Source organism: Eschrichtius robustus, chromosome 9 (assembly GCF_028021215.1).
Source record: "Eschrichtius robustus isolate mEscRob2 chromosome 9, mEscRob2.pri, whole genome shotgun sequence".
NCBI classification, from domain to species: Eukaryota; Metazoa; Chordata; class Mammalia; order Artiodactyla; family Eschrichtiidae; genus Eschrichtius; species Eschrichtius robustus.
Genome location: NC_090832.1, coordinates 49,261,451 through 49,281,133, shown reverse-complemented (window position 1 = coordinate 49,281,133; position 19,683 = coordinate 49,261,451). Strand labels below are relative to the sequence as shown.

Sequence of the window (19,683 nt, the reverse complement as noted above, 5' to 3'; positions counted from 1 at the left end):
GATTATAACACGAGAGAGCAGGGAGAAGCCAAAGAAAGTAAGGCAATGTGCAACAATGAGGCAAAGGCTCAGTCTCAGAGATCAGAGGTTAAAAAGGGTAGATTAATTCTTAAAAAGGAAGTCCAGAAAAGTCCTAGGGCTTCAAGAAAAGAGAAGTCCCCCAACACCCTTCCTGCTCATTAGTCTTCTAAAATAACATCCAATATCTCAACACATCTTTGTTGATAGCAACTTCATCAACTCTTCCATTAAAGTTAAACTCTTCTCAGAGCAGTCAAAGATGATCTGCATGACAAGTGCATCTCCCTATAAAACTAACTATGTAATGTCTAAATTTGAGAAACTGGGGCAGAAGTGTTAAGTGACTCTAAGGATTGTCAGGGAAAGGAGATTTGAAGGATTCCCATACACACACGAAAGAACCCATGCAGCTGACTGCATTAATACTAAGAATATTTAGAACAGGCATTACAATTTGGTCACAGTTAACCTTGATCTTAAGAGAAGACTTTGGAAGATTGCTGGAGTACCTATCACATACATTTCTAAACATGGGTACAACATGAAGAAGATGCCAGATGATTACAGAGCCCTTATGTTATAACTCTTACATAGTTCTTCCACCTTCTTCATCTGAATTTTTTTGATTCATAAAACATCTACTTATTAAGAATTATTCCAATCAGCTACTTGCTCTGTTGTGGTAAATGACTAATAGAGTGATTAAGTACACTTATTTTCTGATAATGTTTTGAAAGTATTTTTTTCTCAATTAACAAGTACCTATTTTATAAACTACTACTGCTCAGAGATGACCGCTGAAAAAACAAAAAGCTACCCTTAATGCTTCTCTTAATGGATTAAATAGATTTTGTTTTTAGAAAAACTGTCATTTCAGTATTTTTCAGATTATGTATATTTATTTTTTGACCTAGAGGCTGTTTAGTTTTTACAAGACTCTCAAAGCTGATAAAACATCTTTTTCAAGTTCAAAGTCCCAAGGATTCCATATTTCTTCTGTGAAAACATTCAGTGACAATAACAAAATCTTGGTGACTTGTTCTGCAATTTCTGTAAATTTTATTCACTCTACCAGGTTTCTAAAAGTTATAGAAAGAACAAGGTTGGGTAGATAGGATTAGTAGTGAAGAACAAAACTGTGCTTCTGATGAAGCATCAGAAAAAGCAGCAAATATGAAAATAATTTTATTTGCTTAGGCAGAAAAAAGCTGCTTTACAATTAATATTTTAGATAACCCAATAACATCTGTACAGATGAGAGGTGAGGGGGCTCTAACTAGGGGAGTGGCAATGGGCATGGGGAGGGGAGAAGGAATGATCTTGAAAGATAATTCTGAGGTTAAATGGATAGGATGTAATGCATGGATTAGAGAAGAAAAAAAGGAAGGACTCAAAACTTAAATTATTTAAGTTAGGGAGTCTGGGGAAATGTGAAATTAATAGTTCAAGGAAATACAGAAAGAGAAAAATGTTTGTGACAAGAAGATAATGGATTTGGTTTTACTTGTGTAATATCGCTTTACACTATTTTATGTGTTTGCCACCTGAGCAGGTAAATATTAAGAATAGAAAAAAAAGGACAATAAAACTCTTTGAGAATATGCATCTATATCTTATTCAATCTTATATTCAGCACTTAAGAACTGTATCTTACACACAGAGTTAACATTTAAGTACTGACCAGGCTAAGAGTTTTATGTGCTTTATCTCACTTAATTCTCATATCTATTACCCCTTTTACAGATGAGGAAACCAAAGTTTAAAAAGATAAGTAACTTGCTCAAGACAAAAAGACAGAGCTGGCTGACTCCCAAGCCTACGCTCTTAGCAAAACCTGTGTGGAGTAGGTACTCAACAAATGAGGTGTAAGAAGGAAATAATCTTTTAGGGAGTTGTTTGGACTAATATATAAAGGACATTACAGAATTGAAATGTTGATATTTAAGCATTTTTCTTCTTTTTCTAATAGCCATATGATCTTTTGAGTAAGAACCAGAAGTTAGCTTTATTTTTGTTTACTGCATTTTTCTTAACAACTAGCGTTAAGTCATGTTATGGACATTTAAGAAAGTTCCTGCACTTGCAAATGATTGACAAGATTCTCAATTTTCGCAGGTAATCCTATTGCTGGGAATAAACCTAACAAGGAGAAGACAAGCATACAAAGCCCAGGGACATTACTGGATATGTGCTGGTCCACAGAATGGCATCTGCCTAAAACTCTTACATGTTCCTTTTGCTAAGTTGCTTGCAGTGGGGGCACTGAAAGTACCTGACATGTTGACATCTCTAAGAGAAGATAAAAGATAGGACTGACAATGGCAAGACTCAAATGGATGGGAACCCATCCAGTCACCAGTGCCATAAATAGTAAAAATACATTCCTCTTTTTTCCTCCCTAGAGTGGTGGGTAGCAGCATATCATTTTTTTTATGCTTTGACACTTAATCTAATTTTGTTTCACTGAAAACGTTTTCTGCTTTTCTAATTTTCAAAATGGTTTATGTTAACCCATCTGGGATGCAATCAGATGTTGAGTCAGTAAAACATCACCTTGATCTTTAATGCAGGATATCGTCTCAGTTTTATAGGAAAAAGTTCGACTACAAAAGCAGAACAGAAAGGCTTGAGTGTAACAACACGCTCAAGGACAGCTTTTATCCATACATCAGGATCCAAAGAGTATTTTCCAGCCTGCTTTAGGCATTTAAAAACCTAAATCTAGCAATGGGCAATGGCTGCTAAGAGTTATACTCTTGAGAAAATGCAAAAGAGATCCACTTAATTGTTTAATTTTTAAATTAAAATTTTTTTGGTTAAAATATCTTTTTCATAAATTTTGACAAGATTCTACTATCAAGCATCAAAGCCAACTATCAAATGGTCAAAAGAGATTTTTAAGAAACTATGTGCACAAAAGAGTATGTACCAGATAGTCCTAAATTTATGAACAAATTACATTCCAAAGTTTTTTGGAAATACTGATTTGTTTAAAACTCAGAAAACATTTTCTTTAAAAAAACAAAGAAAAAGAAAAAAGGTACTGAAATGGTGGCTGGTTCCCAAGGTAGAAGACTATTTAATGAATAATACAATTTAACTTTAGTACAGTTCCCCATTATTTCATCACCATAGAAAAATGCTAAAATCCAACTGGGAAAGCTAGAGGCTAAGCTAATATTTCTCTTTCACTGGCCCCAAATCCTGAGACTAGAATACTCTTTTTCTTATCCCTAATCTGCTGGAAATGGTGATGGTGGTTGGAGGTGAGGGCAAAATCCTTTCCAGGCTAACTTTTCTTTCAAGGGCCATAGGAAGGGATTCACTTCCTATTTTTAAAAATTTTTAAAATTTTTTTTTCTTTTTTATTTATTTATTTTTGGCTGAGTTGGGTCTTTGTTGCTGCATGTGGGCTTTCTCTAGTTGCGGCGAGTGGGGGCTACTCTTCGTCGCAGTGCGTGGGCTTCTCCTTGCGGTGGCTTCTCGTTGCAGAGCACAGGCTCTAGGTGCGTGGGCTTCAGTAGTTGTAGCACACGGGCTTTAGTAGTTGTGGCTCGCAGGTTCTAGAGCGCAGGCTCAGTAGTTGTGGAGCACGGGCTTAGTTGCTCCACGGCATTATGTGGGATCTTCCCAGACCAGGGCTTGAACCCGTGTCCCCTGCACTGGCAGGCAGATTCCTAACCACCACACCACCAGGGAAGCCCATCACTTCCTATTTTTAACTTTCACCTATATTAATCAACAGTAGCACAAAAGGACTCTGAACAAAGACTGGAAAAAAAAATCAGAAAATACAAAACAATACCTCTTTATTATATGTGCAATTTCTTGAAAAAGTGCCTTCTCATCAGCAGCATAGGTAACTTCTAGTCCTGTAACTCCAGATCTAATAAGTAATGGGGTCTGATATCTGATATCTAAGAATAAACAAAATATTTATTATATATAATTGTTTAAGTAATAGTATCCCTTACTTTTGAGTAAGACTATGCAACTAAAATACTTTAAAATGAGACAGCATTCCCCAAAGTAAATACATAATTAGCTCAGTTTCTTGAAAATTTTCTTAAAGGTTTTCTAGTACAACATGTAACTGAAAATTCAAACTTCATATTTTCAATTATTTTCCAGAAAAGTCTACATTCACAAAATTCCCCAGATAACGTGTCACCCAAAAAGAAATATTATTACTTTGTTTCTTCCTACAGGAAGAGGCTTGCTTAGTGGAGAATATTTTACTCAGTGGTATGCTGGAGAATGCTTATAAGCACCTCTCCAAGAAAAAAAAAAAAAAAAAAAAAAAAAAAGCCCTGATTTGTACTGCTTGCCTATATCCAAGATGTGAAAACTTCCCACCATGGCTAATTTGAAACTACCAATGTGACATCAACTAGTTCAAATAATTCATGAAAATTTAGCAATTGGCTTGTGAACTGGTACAAGCCAGCTCAAGCACATCACCGATTAAACTGCAAATTCCTGTACAGTTTTGTCATAGGTTAAGACTTCCTCCTCAATTGACTGAATTCACAAATTACTATTTAAAATTGCAGAGGAACACCTGGTATTTTATAAAGTGCCTTATGTGGTATCCTATATGAAGAACCTCTGAACCAAAAGTGTATGTATTTAGGAAGAGATATCAACAAAGTTAGAATATATCTTAAGTCTTTTATAAACCATTAACTTACAGTAGTAACTTAACTTCTTAAAGTAAAGAGAAACTCTGTATTAGCAGCAAAATACCAGCATGCATATATAAGGAAGACTGTCCACCCAACCTAGAGATACACAATCATTTGACTTCAGTATTAACAATTAGTATTTTATATGATAATATTTAGATCAAATTAGATATGCTAATTGGAAATTTTATTAAGCTCTTTATATTGTATAGTTTCTGACTTCTAACAATAATTCAAGAATAATGAATTTAGGACAAAGCTATAGACAACACTTCCTACTCCCACCTCAGCAAACATTTTAGAGAAGAGTTCCTTATGCTTGCTTGGTTTAGATCTTGAGCACAGAAACTGCCCCATGAAAAGGTTCATCCTAGTTTAGGTAGGTATAAAATTAATAAAAATGAACAATACCTTGACTAGAGACTGTCTTGTTTTTATCAATCACTATTACACCTGTGAGTTCTGTTTTGTCTGTATCCAGTAGTGGAGTGTCAGATGAGATGCAGTAGAACAGAGCACAGATTGGGTCAAATTCAGGATCTGGTTCTAAGTCTCGTCTAGTTCGAGCATGTAATTCCACACTGATTAGAGTAAGATTTTGTATCTATAAAAGGAAATAAAAATCACGCTTTTAAACATTTTTTTTGAGACATGCTGAAAGAAGTCTGTTTCACTAAGACTCTAAGGAAATACATGTGTAAAATTACAGAAAAAAATGGTTACAAAGGACACATTCACAATTTAACACTCCACAAATTAAAACTAGATTTTTACTTCTAAGATTAGGTTAAATCAATTCACGTTTTTCTTTTAGAAAATCTGCTTACGCTGTAATTTCTTAATGACAACACATACTTAAAACTATCTGTCTTAGAGTACATGCAGTGCCTCTCAATTTTCGCAATTTCTGTTTGAGAAAGAGAATGACTAGTCCAGGAGGTTGTACATTCAAACCAAAGTCTGTTGCTTTTACTTTTTACTTTCTACCCAGTTAATTAAATTACAGTTTTACCTATAGTTTAAACTGAAAATACATATATTTTTTAGTTTGAAACTCCTACCTATTAATCCTCTGAGGGCTACTTAAATTTAGACTTTTGTACATAATAGGCAGATTTTTAATTACAGTTTTTCCTGAAAAAAAAAAATCATAAGAATTGTATGGTGTCAACTACACAATAGCCAGATTTTTGCCCATGCACATTTTCTCTTTGACATATAATGCAAAAAATATAATATTTTGCTTTTTACACTTATTTTCCTATGTTAATAAAAATTCTTCTTAACTGTAATCCTTTGTTCTCTTTCTAAGACAAAGTAAGAATAAACTCTGGGTAAGAAAAACAAGATATATGTTGGATGATTAATGATTACAGCTAGAATTATAGCCATCACTGTACCAGTAATATACATATACCTGGCAATGAAAAATTAGTAGACTACTGGTAATTACTCAGATCATATAAATTAATAAAGAATTTATATTTTGTATTTATCTTGCATGCCATCTGTTGAAGAAATGTAAATGCAAGGCACTCCTTAGTGATGGGAGTAGAATTTGGTAGATATCTTTGGAGGACAACTTAGAAATATCTACCAAAATTTTAAAAGGACAGAACAAATTAGGGGTTACCAGTGGGAAGAGAGAAGCGGAGAAGGTCAAGATAGGGGCAGGGGATTAAGAGATAAAAAACACTATGTATAAAATAAATAAGCAACAAGGATATTTTGTACAGTACAGGGAAATACAGCCATTATTTTATAATAACTTTAAATGGATTATCATCTATAAAAATATTGAATCACTATGTTGTACACCTAAAAACTATATAATGTTGTAAATCAACTATACTTCAATTAAGAAAAAAAGACATATCCTTTCATCTAGCATTTCTACTCTTGAGAATAAGCCTGTAGATATATTCATATATGTAGCCAATATATATGCAAAAAGATGTTCACTAAAGATGATAATATTTTCAGTTTTTTGTAAGTTAAAAAGACTAAAAACCTAAATGTCTATCAGTTGGGAACTGGTTACATAAATTATGTGGCTTCCATAAAAACTACAGAATGGAAAACTCTGTAGCCTTTAAAATTTTCAAAAGAATGAGCCAGATCTACATGTCCTAAAATGCAAAGGCCACCATAATACATTGATAAATGGAATGAGTATAGTATGCTTCCATGTATGTAAAAAATTTTAAGTACATGCATAGAAAATGTCTGAAAAGAGACAAAAAACATAAAACTGTTTATTGCCTTTGGGGAAGTGGACTGCTTAGTCAGGTGGGAGAGAAGCTTACTTTTCAATGGAAATCTTTTTTTCTTTTTTTAACATCTGTATTGGAGTATAATTGCTTTACAATGGTGTGTTAGTTTCTGCTTTATAACAAAGTGAATCAGCTATACATATACATATATCACCATATCTCCTCCCTCTTGCGTCTCCTTCCCACCCTCTGCATCCCACCCCTCTAGGTGGACAGAAAGCACCGAGCTGATCTCCCTGTGCTATGTGGCTGCTTCCCACTAGCTATCTATTTTACATTTGGTAGTGTATATATGTCCATGCCACTCTCTCACTTTGTCACAGCTTACCCTTCCCCCTCCCCGTGTCCTCAAGTCCGTTCTCTACGTCTGCATCTTTATTCCTGTCCTGCCCCTAGGTTCTTCAGAACAATTTTTCCTTTTTTTTTTTTTTTAGATTCCATATATACGTTAGCATACAGTATTTGTTTTTCTCTTTCTGACTTACTTCACTCTGTATGACAGACTCTAGGTCCATCCACCTCACTACAAATAACTCAATTTTGTTTCTTTTTATGGCTGAGTAATATTCCATTGTATATACGTGCCACATCTTCTTTATCCATTCATCTGTTGATAGACACTTAGGTTGCTTCCGTGTCCTGGCTATTGTAAATAGAGCTGCAGTGAACATTGTGGTAATCTTTTTGTCATGATGTGAAATTTTTTACCATGTACGTGTATGTAATAGTGCATGCATTCATTAGTAAATTTGTTATTAAGTACTTTTTAAAATATAAGAACGTTAATTATGCATGTATAAGGCATATAGAATAATAAAACAAATTTCCAAAAAATCCACCACTTTCCTTAAGAAATATATATTGCTGTTTCTATTTTTTTAAAAAACAAGTAATATTAAAAAAAAAAAAAATCAAACCAAGTAAAATGGGGAGCTAATGAAAAGAACTTTTACTTTTAAATATATACTCTTCAGGATTTATTCTTTCAAACAATAAGCATGTACAAAAATGTGAAATGGAAAACCTCTCTCCAAACCCAAACAAAACAAAAAAAAACCCCACTTTAATTAGAAAACAATGAGCACATGGAAAGACTATGGAGAAGACTGAAGACAATTTCAGGTCAAAAAGAGTCTTGGAGGTTGACTTATTTATATACCAGGCCAAATTGCACACTCAAATTTTGCCTTTTTATTCCTCGACATAAAATGCATTAGTGTTCTTACGGGCATTTTTTTCTTAAGCCAACATATGGAATGAAGAGATGGAGAGAGAGATTTACTGAGTGTTATCAGTAAAGAGGTGGGTAAGAAAGGGACAAGAGGGGCAGAGTCAAGATGGCATAATAGGAGAACGTGGATTCACATCTCCTCAAAACTAGGGCACCTACCAGACACCAGTGGGGGACCATAGACACCTAAGGGGATGGGAGGAACCCCCAGCGACTGGGTAGGATGTGGGGCATGGGGGGAGTGAAGGGGGAGGAGAAGTGGAGGTGGCCTGGGACTGCCACCCCTGAGGGGCGGCTGGGGGAGGGGAAGGGATCCCATGACTGAAGGGGGAAATTGGGGGACCACTGGAAGGGCAGAGGATCAAAAGGGAGCATGGCCAGGCTTCCCCTGCCCACATGGACCCCCAGGAACCTGCTGAGATCCCGGGCCTGATCCTCTGCCCACCTAGGTGCCCTCCAGCCACGTGGGTCCTGAAGGAATGGGAGGGAGGAAAGGGGGAGCAAAAGTAAAAGGCTGGACCTCTGGGACCGGCACCCCTGAGGGGTGGCTGGGGGAGGGGAGGAGTTCCTACACCCAGTGGGACCCACCCATGGTTAGGGGTCCAGCGGCGACAGGGGAGACCCTGGGGGATACGGTGCAGGAGGGGTGCGAGGGAATGGAAGGGAACAGGGCCAGTGCTTTCCCTGTCCACTTAGGCATTGGGAAGCCTGTTGGGCTCCCGGGCCTAATCCTGTGCCCTCGGAGCCTCCCTCCTGCCCCGCAGAACCCAAGCCCCGCCCCTACACTCCCACCCAGGGCCCTACCTCTACACTCCGAGACCCCCTCCAACGAGATGGACCTAAACCCCGCCCACACAGCCTCACTCAGGGTCCCACCTCCAAACTCCAGAACCCCACACTCCAGAGGCCCTCCTTTCCACCTGCTGCCTCTCTCCTTCCGCGCAGGTCCTAAGGAGAGGCCCCGTCCCATGCTTGAACATCACCCCACCACCACCCGCCTAGGTCCTCCCCACCCTAAACCCCGCCCCTGCCTAAGTTCCACCCCCCACTTAAACTCCGCCCCCATAGCCAAGGCTTTTTTTCTTTTTTTCCTTTCTTCTTTTTTCCTCTTTTAGACTGGGGTTCTGTTTTGCTTTGTTGATTCAATGTTGTTGATTCTTTTATATTTTTATTTTTCCTAATAAATCTTTTATTTTTCTAATTTTATTTTATTCTTTATACTTTGTTATTGTTCTCTCCTTTTGGCTTGTTCCCCCCCACCCTTTCTTTTTTCTGTTGTGGTTTTATTTTACCTTGTTGCAGTTGTTTCAATTATAGTTTTATTTTTCCTAATATATTTTTTATCTTTCTAATTTTATATTTTTATTCTTTGATATTGTACTGCTCCTTTTTCTCTCTCTCTTTTTTTTTTTTTAACCGTGCCACGAAGATTGCAGGATCTTGGTTCCCAGGCTGGAAGTCGGGCCTGAGTTCCTGTGGTGGACACTCCAAGTCCAAACTGCTGGACTAACAGAGGACCTCAGACCCCAGGGAATATCAATCGGAGTGAGGCCTCCCAGAGGTCCTCATCTCAGCACCAAAACCCAGCTCTATCTAACTGCCTGCAAACTCCAGTGCTGGACGTCTCAGGTCAAATAACCAGTGAGACAGAAATACAGCACAACCCATCAAAAAAAAAAAAAAAAAAAAAAAAAAAAACTACAAAAAAATACGTTACAGACGAAGGAGCAAGGTAAAACCCACAAGACCAAATAAATGAAGAGGAAAGAGGCAACCTACCTGAAAAAGACTTCAGAGTAATGATAGTAAAGATGATCCAAAATCTCGGAAACAGAATAGAGAAAATACAAGAAACATTTAACAAGGATCTAGAAGAACTAAAGAGCAAACAAAGAGTAATGAACAACACAATTACTGAAATTAAAAATACTCTAGAAGGAATCAACAGCAGAATAACTGAGGCAGAAGAATGGATAAGTGACCTGGAAGATAAAGTAGTGGAAATAACTACCACAGAGCAGAATAAAGAAAAAAGGATGAAAAGAATTGAGGACAATCTCAGAGACCTCTGGGACAACATTAGAAGCACCAACATTCGAATTATAGGGGTCCCAGAAAAAGAAGAGAAAAAGAAAGAGACTGAGAAAATATTTGAAGAGATTATAGTCAAAAACTTCCCTAACATGGGAAAGGAAATAGTCAAGTCCAGGGAGCACAGAGAGTACCATACAGGATAAACCCAAAGAGAAACGTGCCAAGACACATATTAATCAAACTATCAAAAATTAAATACAAAGAAAAAATATTAAAAGCAGCAAGGGAAAAGCAACAAATAACATACAAGGGACTCCCCATAAGGTTAATAGCTGATTTTTCAACAAAAACACTGCAAACCAGAAGGGACTGGCAGGACATATTTAAAGTGATGAAATGGAAGAACCTACAACCAAGATTACTCTACCCAGCAAGGATCTCATTCACATTTGATGGAGAAATTAAAACCTTCAAAGATAAAGCAAAAGTTAAGAGAATTCACCACCAAACCAGCTTTACAACAAATGCTAAAGGAACTTCACTAGGCAGGAAACACAAGAAAAGGAAAAGACCTACAAAAACAAACCCAAAACAATTAAGAAAATGGTAATAGGAACATACATATCAATAACCACCTTAAATGTAAATGAATTAAATGCTCCAATCAAAAGACATAGACTGGCTGAATGGATACAGAAACAAGACCTGTACATATGCTGTCTACAAGAGACCCAACCCACTTCAGACCTAGGGACACATACAGACTGAAAGTGAGGGGACGGAAAAAGATATTCCACGCAAATGGAAATCAAAAGAAAGCTGGAGTAGCAATTCTCATATCAGACAAAATAGACTTTAAAATAAAGACTACTACAAGAGAAAAAGAAGGACACTACATAATGATCAAGGGATCAATCCAAGAAGAAGATATAACAATTGTAAATATTTATGCACCCAACACAGGAGCACCTCAGTACATAAGGCAAATGCTAACAGCCATAAAAGGGGAAATCGACAGTAACATAGTAATAGTAGGGGACTTTAACACCCCACTTTCACCAATGGACAGATCATCCAAAATGAAAATAAATAAGGAAACACAAGCTTTAAATGACACATTAAGATGGACTTAATTGATATTTATAGGGCATTCCATCCAAAAACAACAGAATACACTTTCTTCTCAAGTGCTCATGGAACATTCTCCAGGATAGACCATATCTTGGGTCACGAATCAAGCCTAGGTAAATTTAAGGAAATTGAAATTGTATCAAGTATCTTTTCTGACCACAACGCTATGAGACTAGATATCAATTACAGGAAAAAAACTGTAAAAAAATACAAACACATGGAGGCTAAACAATACACTACTAAATAACCAAGAGATCACTGAAGAAATCAAAGAGGAAATCAAAAAACACCTAGAAACAAATGACAATGAAAGCACAACAACCCAAAACGTATGGGATGAAGCAAAAGCAGTTCTAAGAGGGAAGTTTATAGCAATACAATCCTACCTCAAGAAACAAGAAAAATCTCAAATAAACAATCTAAACTTACACCTAGAGCAATTAGAGAAAGAAGAACAAAAAACCCCAAAGTTAGCAGAAGGAAAGAAATCATAAAGATCAGATCAGAAATAAGAAATACATGAAAAACAAATGAAGGAAACAACAGCAAAGATCAATAAAACTAGAAGCTGGTTCTTTGAGAAGATAAACAAAGTTGATAAACCATTAGCCAGACTCATCTAGAAAAAAAGGGAGAAGACTCAAATCAATAGAATTAGAAATGAAAATGGAGAAGTAACAAATTACACTGCAGAAATACAAAGGATCATGAGAGACTTCTACAAGCAACTATATATATGCCAATAAAACGGACAACCTGGAAGAAATGGACAAATTCTTAGAAAAGCACAACCTGCCGAGACTGAACCGGGAAGAAATAGAAAATATAAACAGACAAATGACAAGCACTGAAATTGAAACTGTGATTAAAAATCTTCCAACAAACAAAAGCCCAGGACCAGATGGCTTCACAGGTTAATTCTATCAAACATTTAGAGAAGAGCTAACACCCATCCTTCTCAAACTCTTCGAAAATATAGCAAAGGGAGGAACACTCCCAGACTCATTATATGAGGCCACCATCACCCTGATACCAAAATCAGACAAAGATGTCACAGAAAAAGAAAACTACAGGCCAATATCTCTGATGAACATAGATGCAAAAATCCTCAACAAAATACTAGTGAGCAGAATCCAACAGCACATTAAAAGGATCATACACCATGATCAATGGGGTTTATCCCAGGAATGAAGGATTCTTCAATGTATGCAACATCAATCAATGTGATACACCATATTAACAAATTGAAGGAGAAAAACCATATGATCATCTCAACAGATGCAGAAAAAGCTTCTGACAAAATTCAACACCCATTTATGATAAAAACTCTCCAGAGAGTAGGCATAGAGGGAACCTACCACAACATAATAAAGGCCATATATGACAAACCCACAGCCAACATCGTTCTCAACGCTGAAAAACTGAAACCATTTCCTCTAAGATCAGGAACAAGACAAGGTTGCTCACTCTCATGACTATTATTCAACATAGTTTTGGAAGTTTTAGCCACGGCAATCAGAGAAGAGAAAGAAATAAAAGGAATACAAATCGGAAAAGAAGAAGTAAAACTGTCACTGTTTGCAGATGACATGATACTATACATAGAGAATCCCAAAGGTGCTACCAGAAAACTACTAGAGCTAATCAATGAATTTGGTAGAAGAGCAGGATACAAAATTAATGCACAGAAATCTATTGCATTCCTATACACTAATGATGAAAAATCTGAAAGAGAAATTAAGGAAACACTCCCATTTACCACTGCAACGAAAAGAACAAAATACCTAGGAATAAACCTACCTAGGGAGACAAAAGACCTGTATGCAGAAAACTATAAGACACTGATGAAAGAAATTAAAGATGATACAAACAGATGGAGAGATATACTGTGTTCTTGGATTGGAAGAATCAACATTGTGAAAATGACTATACTACCAAAGCAATCTACAGATTCAGTGCAATCCCTATCAAACTACCAATGGCATTTTTCACAGAACTAGAACAAAAAATTTCACAATTTGCATGGAAACACAAAAGACCCCAAATAGCCAAGGCAATCTTGAGAAAGAAAAACAGAGCTGGAGGAATCAGGCTCCTGGACTTCAGACTATACTACAAAGCTACAGTAATCAAGACAGTATGGTACTGGCACAAAAACAGAAATATAGATTAATGGAACAGGATAGCAAGCCCAGAGATAAGCCCATGCACCTATGGTCAACTCGTCTACGACAAAGGAGGCAAGGATATACAATGGAGAAAAGATAGCCTCTTCAGTAAGTGCTGCTGGGAAAACTGGACAGCTTACATGTAAAAGAATGAAATTAGAACACTTCCTAACACCATACACAAAAATAAACTCAAAATGGATTAAAGACCTAAATGTAAGGCCAGACACTATAAAACTCTTAGAGGAAAACACAGGCAGAACACTCTATGACATAAATCACAGCAAGATCCTTTTTGACCCACCTCCTAGAGAAATGGAAATAAAAATAAACAAATGGGACCTAATGAAACTAAAAGCTTTTGCACAGCAAAGGAAACCATAAAAGACAAAAAGACAACCCTCAGAATGGGAGAAAATATTTGCAAATGAAGCAACGGACAAAGGATTAATCTCCAAAGCATACAAACAGCTTATGCAGCTCAATATCAAAGAAACAAACAACCCAATCCAAAAATGGGCAGAAGACCTAAACAGACATTTCTCCAAAGAAGATATACAGATTGCCAACAAACACATGAAAACATGCTCAATATCACTAATCATTAGAGAAATGCAAATCAAGACTACAATGAGGTATCACCACACACAGGTCAGAATGGCCATCATCAAAAAATCTAGAAACAATAAATGCTGGAGAGGGTGTGGAGGAAAGGGAACACTCTTGCACTGTTGGTGGGAATGTAAATTGATACAGCCACTATGGAGAACAGTATGGAGGTTCCTTAAAAAACTAAAAATAGGGGCTTCCCTGGTGGCGCAGTGGTTGAGAGTCTGCCTGCCAATGCAGGGGACGTGGGTTCGAGCCCTGGTCTGGGAAGATCCCACATGCCGCGGAGTGACTAGGCCGGCCCGTGAGCCACACCTACTGAGCCTGCACGTCTGGAGCCTGTGCTCCGCAACAAGAGAGGCTGTGATAGTAAGAGGCCCGCGCACCACAATGAAGAGTGGCCCCCGCTTGCCACAACTAGAGAAAGCCCTTGCACAGAAACGAAGACCCAACACAGCCAAAAATAAATTAAATTAATAAAAAAAAAAACAAACTAAAAATAGAACTACCATATGACCCAGCAATCCCACTATTGAGCATATACCCTAAGAAAACCATAATTCAAAGAGTCATGTACCACAATGTTCACTGCAGCACTATTTATAATAGCCAGGACATGGAAGCAACCTATGTGTCCATCGACAGATGAACGGATAAAGAAGATGTAGCACATATATACCATGGAATATTACTCAGCCATAAAAAGAAACGAAACTGAGTTATTTGTAATGAGGTGGATGGACCTAGAGTCTGTCATACAGAGTGAAGCAAGTCAGAAAGAGAAAAACAAATACCGTATGCTAACACATATATATGGAATCTAAAAAAAAAAAAAAAAAGGTTCTGAAGAACCTAGGGGCAGGACAGGAATAAAGACACAGACGTACAGAATGGACTTCAGGACACGGGGAGGGGGAAGGGTAAGCTGGGGCAAAGTGAGAGAGTAACAAAGACATATATACACTACCAAATGTAAAATAGATAGCTAGTGGGAAGCAGTTGCATAGCATAGAGAGATCAGCTCATGCTTTGTGACCACATAGAGGGGTGGGATAAGGAGGGTGGGAGGGAGATGCAAGAGGGAGGGGATATGGGGATATACGTATGCATATAGCCGATTCACTTTGTTATACAGCAGAAACTAAACATTGTAAAGCAATTATACTCCAATAAAGATGTTAAAAAAAGAAAGGGCAACGATTGCAAATTTTCTCTTCTGAATTGAGTATTTATATGCAGAAGAGAGAGAGAGATTAGCCCAGGGTAACAGGAAACAGGAAAAAATGCTGTGAGCACAATTTTGTAGAAAACGGAATAGAGTATAGTAGTAGATATTTGTTTCGTTCATTCCCTATTTGACCACCAGGTAGCTATTTGGAGTGTGCCTTGAGATGAAGGAAGCATGTGATGGGAAGCTATGAGCAACCTGCTGGACCCCCAAAGTGATTTTAAGTTCAGGAAGGCCCAGGATTCTGAAACAGGGTTACATAGAATAAAATAACAGTATTAGAAGAAAAATATGTTTTTCAAATAATAACAGAAAAATCAAATGTAACAAGTCTTTTTGTTAAGGTCTATCAAATTTGCTTTAATAAATATTTTTTAACAAAGTATTTAAAATTTTGAATTTCGGGTGTGTACTTGATAAGATAAATATTCCTGAGTTTGTTACTTAATTTATCTGGGCTTCAGGGGAGAGTACAAGGCCAGGTATAAAACAGGAACTAAATGAATGCTGTTGAATGAAAAAATGTACAAATAAACAATGAGGGAGTTAGACTATGTTCCAATCTAATTCTCAAAAGTACAATTCTTAGTTCATATTTAGGGTAAAAATGAGGACAATATTTAAATTTTCCTCTTAGTCTACTCATCCAATTCTTAGAAGACAGAACTGACTTGAGACCAAAAAGCCAACAAAAGAATCAAATTCTCTGCTATAAGGGCAAAAACATAAAACGACTATATAAACCAGCACTGACCAAAAGAAATATCATGAAAGTCACATACATAATTTAAAATTTTCTAGCTGTCATATTAAAAAAAGGTAAAAATAGGTTAATTTTAAAATATTTTCATTTAATCCAATACATCAAAAACTACCCTTACAACATGTAATCAATATAAAAAATTACTGATAAGGTACTTTATATTCTATCTTCCTATTAAGTCTTTGAAAGCAGTATGCATTTTACATTTATAGCACATCTCAATGAGGTTGCAAAATTTTTAATGGAAACAAATTAGTTAAAATTAAACGAAATTTAAAATTCCATTCCTAGATGTATAAGCCAAATTTAAAATTCTCAATAGCCACGCAGCTAGTGGCTACCATACTGACAACTCAGGTATAAACGGTGAAAATATATTCTAATTTTCACCTCATTGCCAGTCACATGTTACTGTTGTGTTTTCTTTAATACAGATAAATTTACAGTGAACCATTCATACATATTCTCCAGTGAGAATGTACATTTTTTCAAGACAGCTTCCTAGTCTTTGCATACAGTGTGTGCTGTGAAAGTAACTGGGTTATAAAGATTATGTGAACAAATGAACTGTAGCAAGCACTAATCCACTGAGCCAACCAAACAGAAAATACAAGTAGACACCACATTTGGGATAGGATATAATATAATCCCAGAGTAACATACAGAGTTTCCAATAGCTAAACAACCTTTTCTAATTTTAGCTTCTTTTTAAATTTCAGGTATAAGTTTTGTGAAAATTGTGAAACCACAAAGCAGTCTCAATAACTGATGACTAGTTTTAACGTTTCTCTGTTTTATATAAATATACAAAATAGAAAGGATAATAAGAACAAAATAAAGATTAACAGGTATAGAATTCAATGTATTCCTCCATCAGTAAAAAATGTCTGTACTTGTACCATAGAATAAAACGTAAGAGTTAAAGTGCATGTGTCCTTACTGTTACCGTTTTACCTCATGTAAAGCTTTTGCCTCCTGTAAGTTTTGTATGCTGACTTTGAAACCATAAGTATTGTTTAAAGATGGTCCATCAATCTGGGAAGTGTCTTTCTTTGGAGTATTTACTGCTGCACACTGATTCTATTAAAAAAAAACACAGAGCCAGAAAAAGATAAATGAGCAATTATTTCCCTTTCTTTTGATTACTTATTTCTGCTTAGACAACATACTTTATGTACTTAGTAATACACGATAAACTAGTATCATCTCTTTAGATCCAAGAAGGAACTTAAGTATTTTATTAGCATTTTTTTTCAGGCTAGTAATTCAAGATACTAGAACTGTATATATGTAGAAATATCTGATATAATCTGTAAGCCAACCATAAATTGATTTTTGAGTTTACAAACCCCAAATATTGAAAATAATAGTCTTGTAGAGAGTTGACATTTTACCACATGGACGTTTATCTTGACCTTTCTTGGAAGTATGACAAGCAAGCAAGCAAGCAAGCAATGTATTTGCAACTAGTTTGGCTAAAGTTTAAAGAAGATTTGAAATTGTGGGTTTTTATTTTACCCTAATACAACATGTATCTGAAAGATAAACTAAAGCATAAATAATTTTCAAGGGGTTAGAAAGAACAGAATCTATTTTTTAAAAAAATATTTTTTTCTGATTTCCACATCCATTAACGATTTTCCCCAAAGTGTTGATTTATGTTCACAATACACTCGTACTTGTTTTTAATATATATGACTTGTAATTCAATAATACTGATTTAAAAATGAAAGTTTTAAAAAGCTTTTGTAATCTCAAAATAAAAATACCAAAATATATTTTATGTAGTTAATGATATTTATGAGAAGTGACCAATAGAGAAGTGATCACTATCATATATTTCTAAGGATACATGTCTAATGTATACTTTTTTCACATAACCATATATTTCTAGGTTAAGTATTACCACAATTTTTAGTATTTGAATAAAGGCATTTATGATTTTTCAGAGTTTCAGTAGTAAATAATGTTGCTTTCCTTTGCTACTTAGTAAAATGGACTGAAAAATCAATAATGTTATATTTGAGAAAAAAGTAATAAACCCAGAAAAAGGATATATTTTTGGTGGGATCAAAAATCACTTACTTGAGCTCTGCTGTCATTGGATTGTTCTGATTTTGCCAGTAATCAGTTAATGTATTTGTATCCTCATAATCCACATTTTGGCTATCATATTCACTTTCTCTGTAATATTTGTATTTACATATAAGAATCTTTTAGATCCCAACAACAAAAAAAACTTTAAAAAAATTAGGCAATTTCTTGTTTGTCTCAAAGATATGTAAATAAAATGATGCAAAAATATAATAAAATTATTAAAAAATTGAGACACAAAGTTATTAATTATCTAACTGAAATCTAAGAATAAGAATGGATCTTATCCACTGATTTTTAAATATGTTTAGCGTAGTTACCTTTGCTTGTGTTAAGAGTACTCTTCTAAAAGCGTCAGTGTTACTTCCTTTCTTATGGCTCAATTTCTGGGTTTTTGGTTCTGTAGAAAGAAATTTTATATTTAACATGCATATCAAAATTGCCTGCTTCTGTGGGGTTTTTTTGTTTTTGTTGTTGTTGTTGTTGTTCCAAACTCTTAGGTACCATTCATGAGTATTGTCCTATAAATTCCTCACAAAGACCTCATAATTTAAAAATGAAACTAATTCAAACCTGTGTTCCCCACGCTAACTTTTAAAATTTGTATTATTAAATAAAAACATTTAGATTTTAATTATTGATTTTTATACCTAAGTTATGATCCTAGGGAATCACTTAATCCATTTATTCACTGATTTATCAAGTATTTATGATGATGAGGAAAAGAGAGTATCTACCCTTGTGGGGTCTAGAGAGAAAATCAGACGTTCATCAAATATCAATACACACAGAAAAATAAAATTATAAATGGGGTAAGTACAACAAAGGGGAATATAATTGGGAATTTTTAGCCGGGGAGATTAGGAAGGGTTTTTTGAGCTAAAATCAGAAGAAAGAGTAGGAATTAACTAGGAACAGAGCGTGGATTTTCCCTGATTACTGAGCAAAAAAAACTGGAGATTGGTAAGGGTGAATAAGAAGGCTAGGGTAGAAGCCCAGGTGAGAGATGAGGGCTTGGTAGTGGCAGAGACAGAGGTAGAGAGATCTGGGTAATTTAGGAAACAAAGAAGTGTGGAAACCACAGGATAGGCAGTGAGGCAATCAGGTGAGTATTATAAATAAATCCCTTGTTTCTGACCTGTGTAACTCAGTGACAGAGAAATCGTGGTACTATTCATTGAAATAAGGAAAAATGAAAGAGGACCAATGGTTTTCAATGTGCAGGCATGTGTGTGCATAAAGTGTGCTATGTGGTTGGTGGTGAATGAATGCAGTGAGATCATAAATTAAGTTTAAAAAATACTGACCTTGTGGTGGCTTTGAGCATTCAAGTAGAAATGCCAAAGGCAGCTGGATATAGTGTTCTGGAGCTTAAAAGAGAGTTCTGAACTGGAAATTTAAATTTGTGTTATCTATAGTAATCCTGTGGGCAGGAATTAGGTCATT

At 35.8% G+C, this 19,683-nt stretch overlaps 1 protein-coding gene across 3 annotated transcripts in view; it reads right to left on the bottom strand.

Annotated features, from left to right (window-relative positions):
- The window catches only part of REV3L (REV3 like, DNA directed polymerase zeta catalytic subunit), a 188,535-nt gene that overhangs the window by 50,916 nt on the left and 117,936 nt on the right, over window positions 1-19,683 (bottom strand). For all 3 annotated transcript variants that reach the window (XM_068551255.1, XM_068551256.1, XM_068551257.1), the window contains 4 exons: window positions 18,558-18,637; window positions 17,098-17,223; window positions 5,118-5,310; window positions 3,827-3,938 (listed from right to left, as the gene is read on the bottom strand). In XM_068551255.1, coding sequence (XP_068407356.1) covers window positions 3,827-3,938; window positions 5,118-5,310; window positions 17,098-17,223; window positions 18,558-18,637 — 511 coding nt within the window. The remainder of the gene's footprint in view (window positions 1-3,826; window positions 3,939-5,117; window positions 5,311-17,097; window positions 17,224-18,557; window positions 18,638-19,683) is intronic.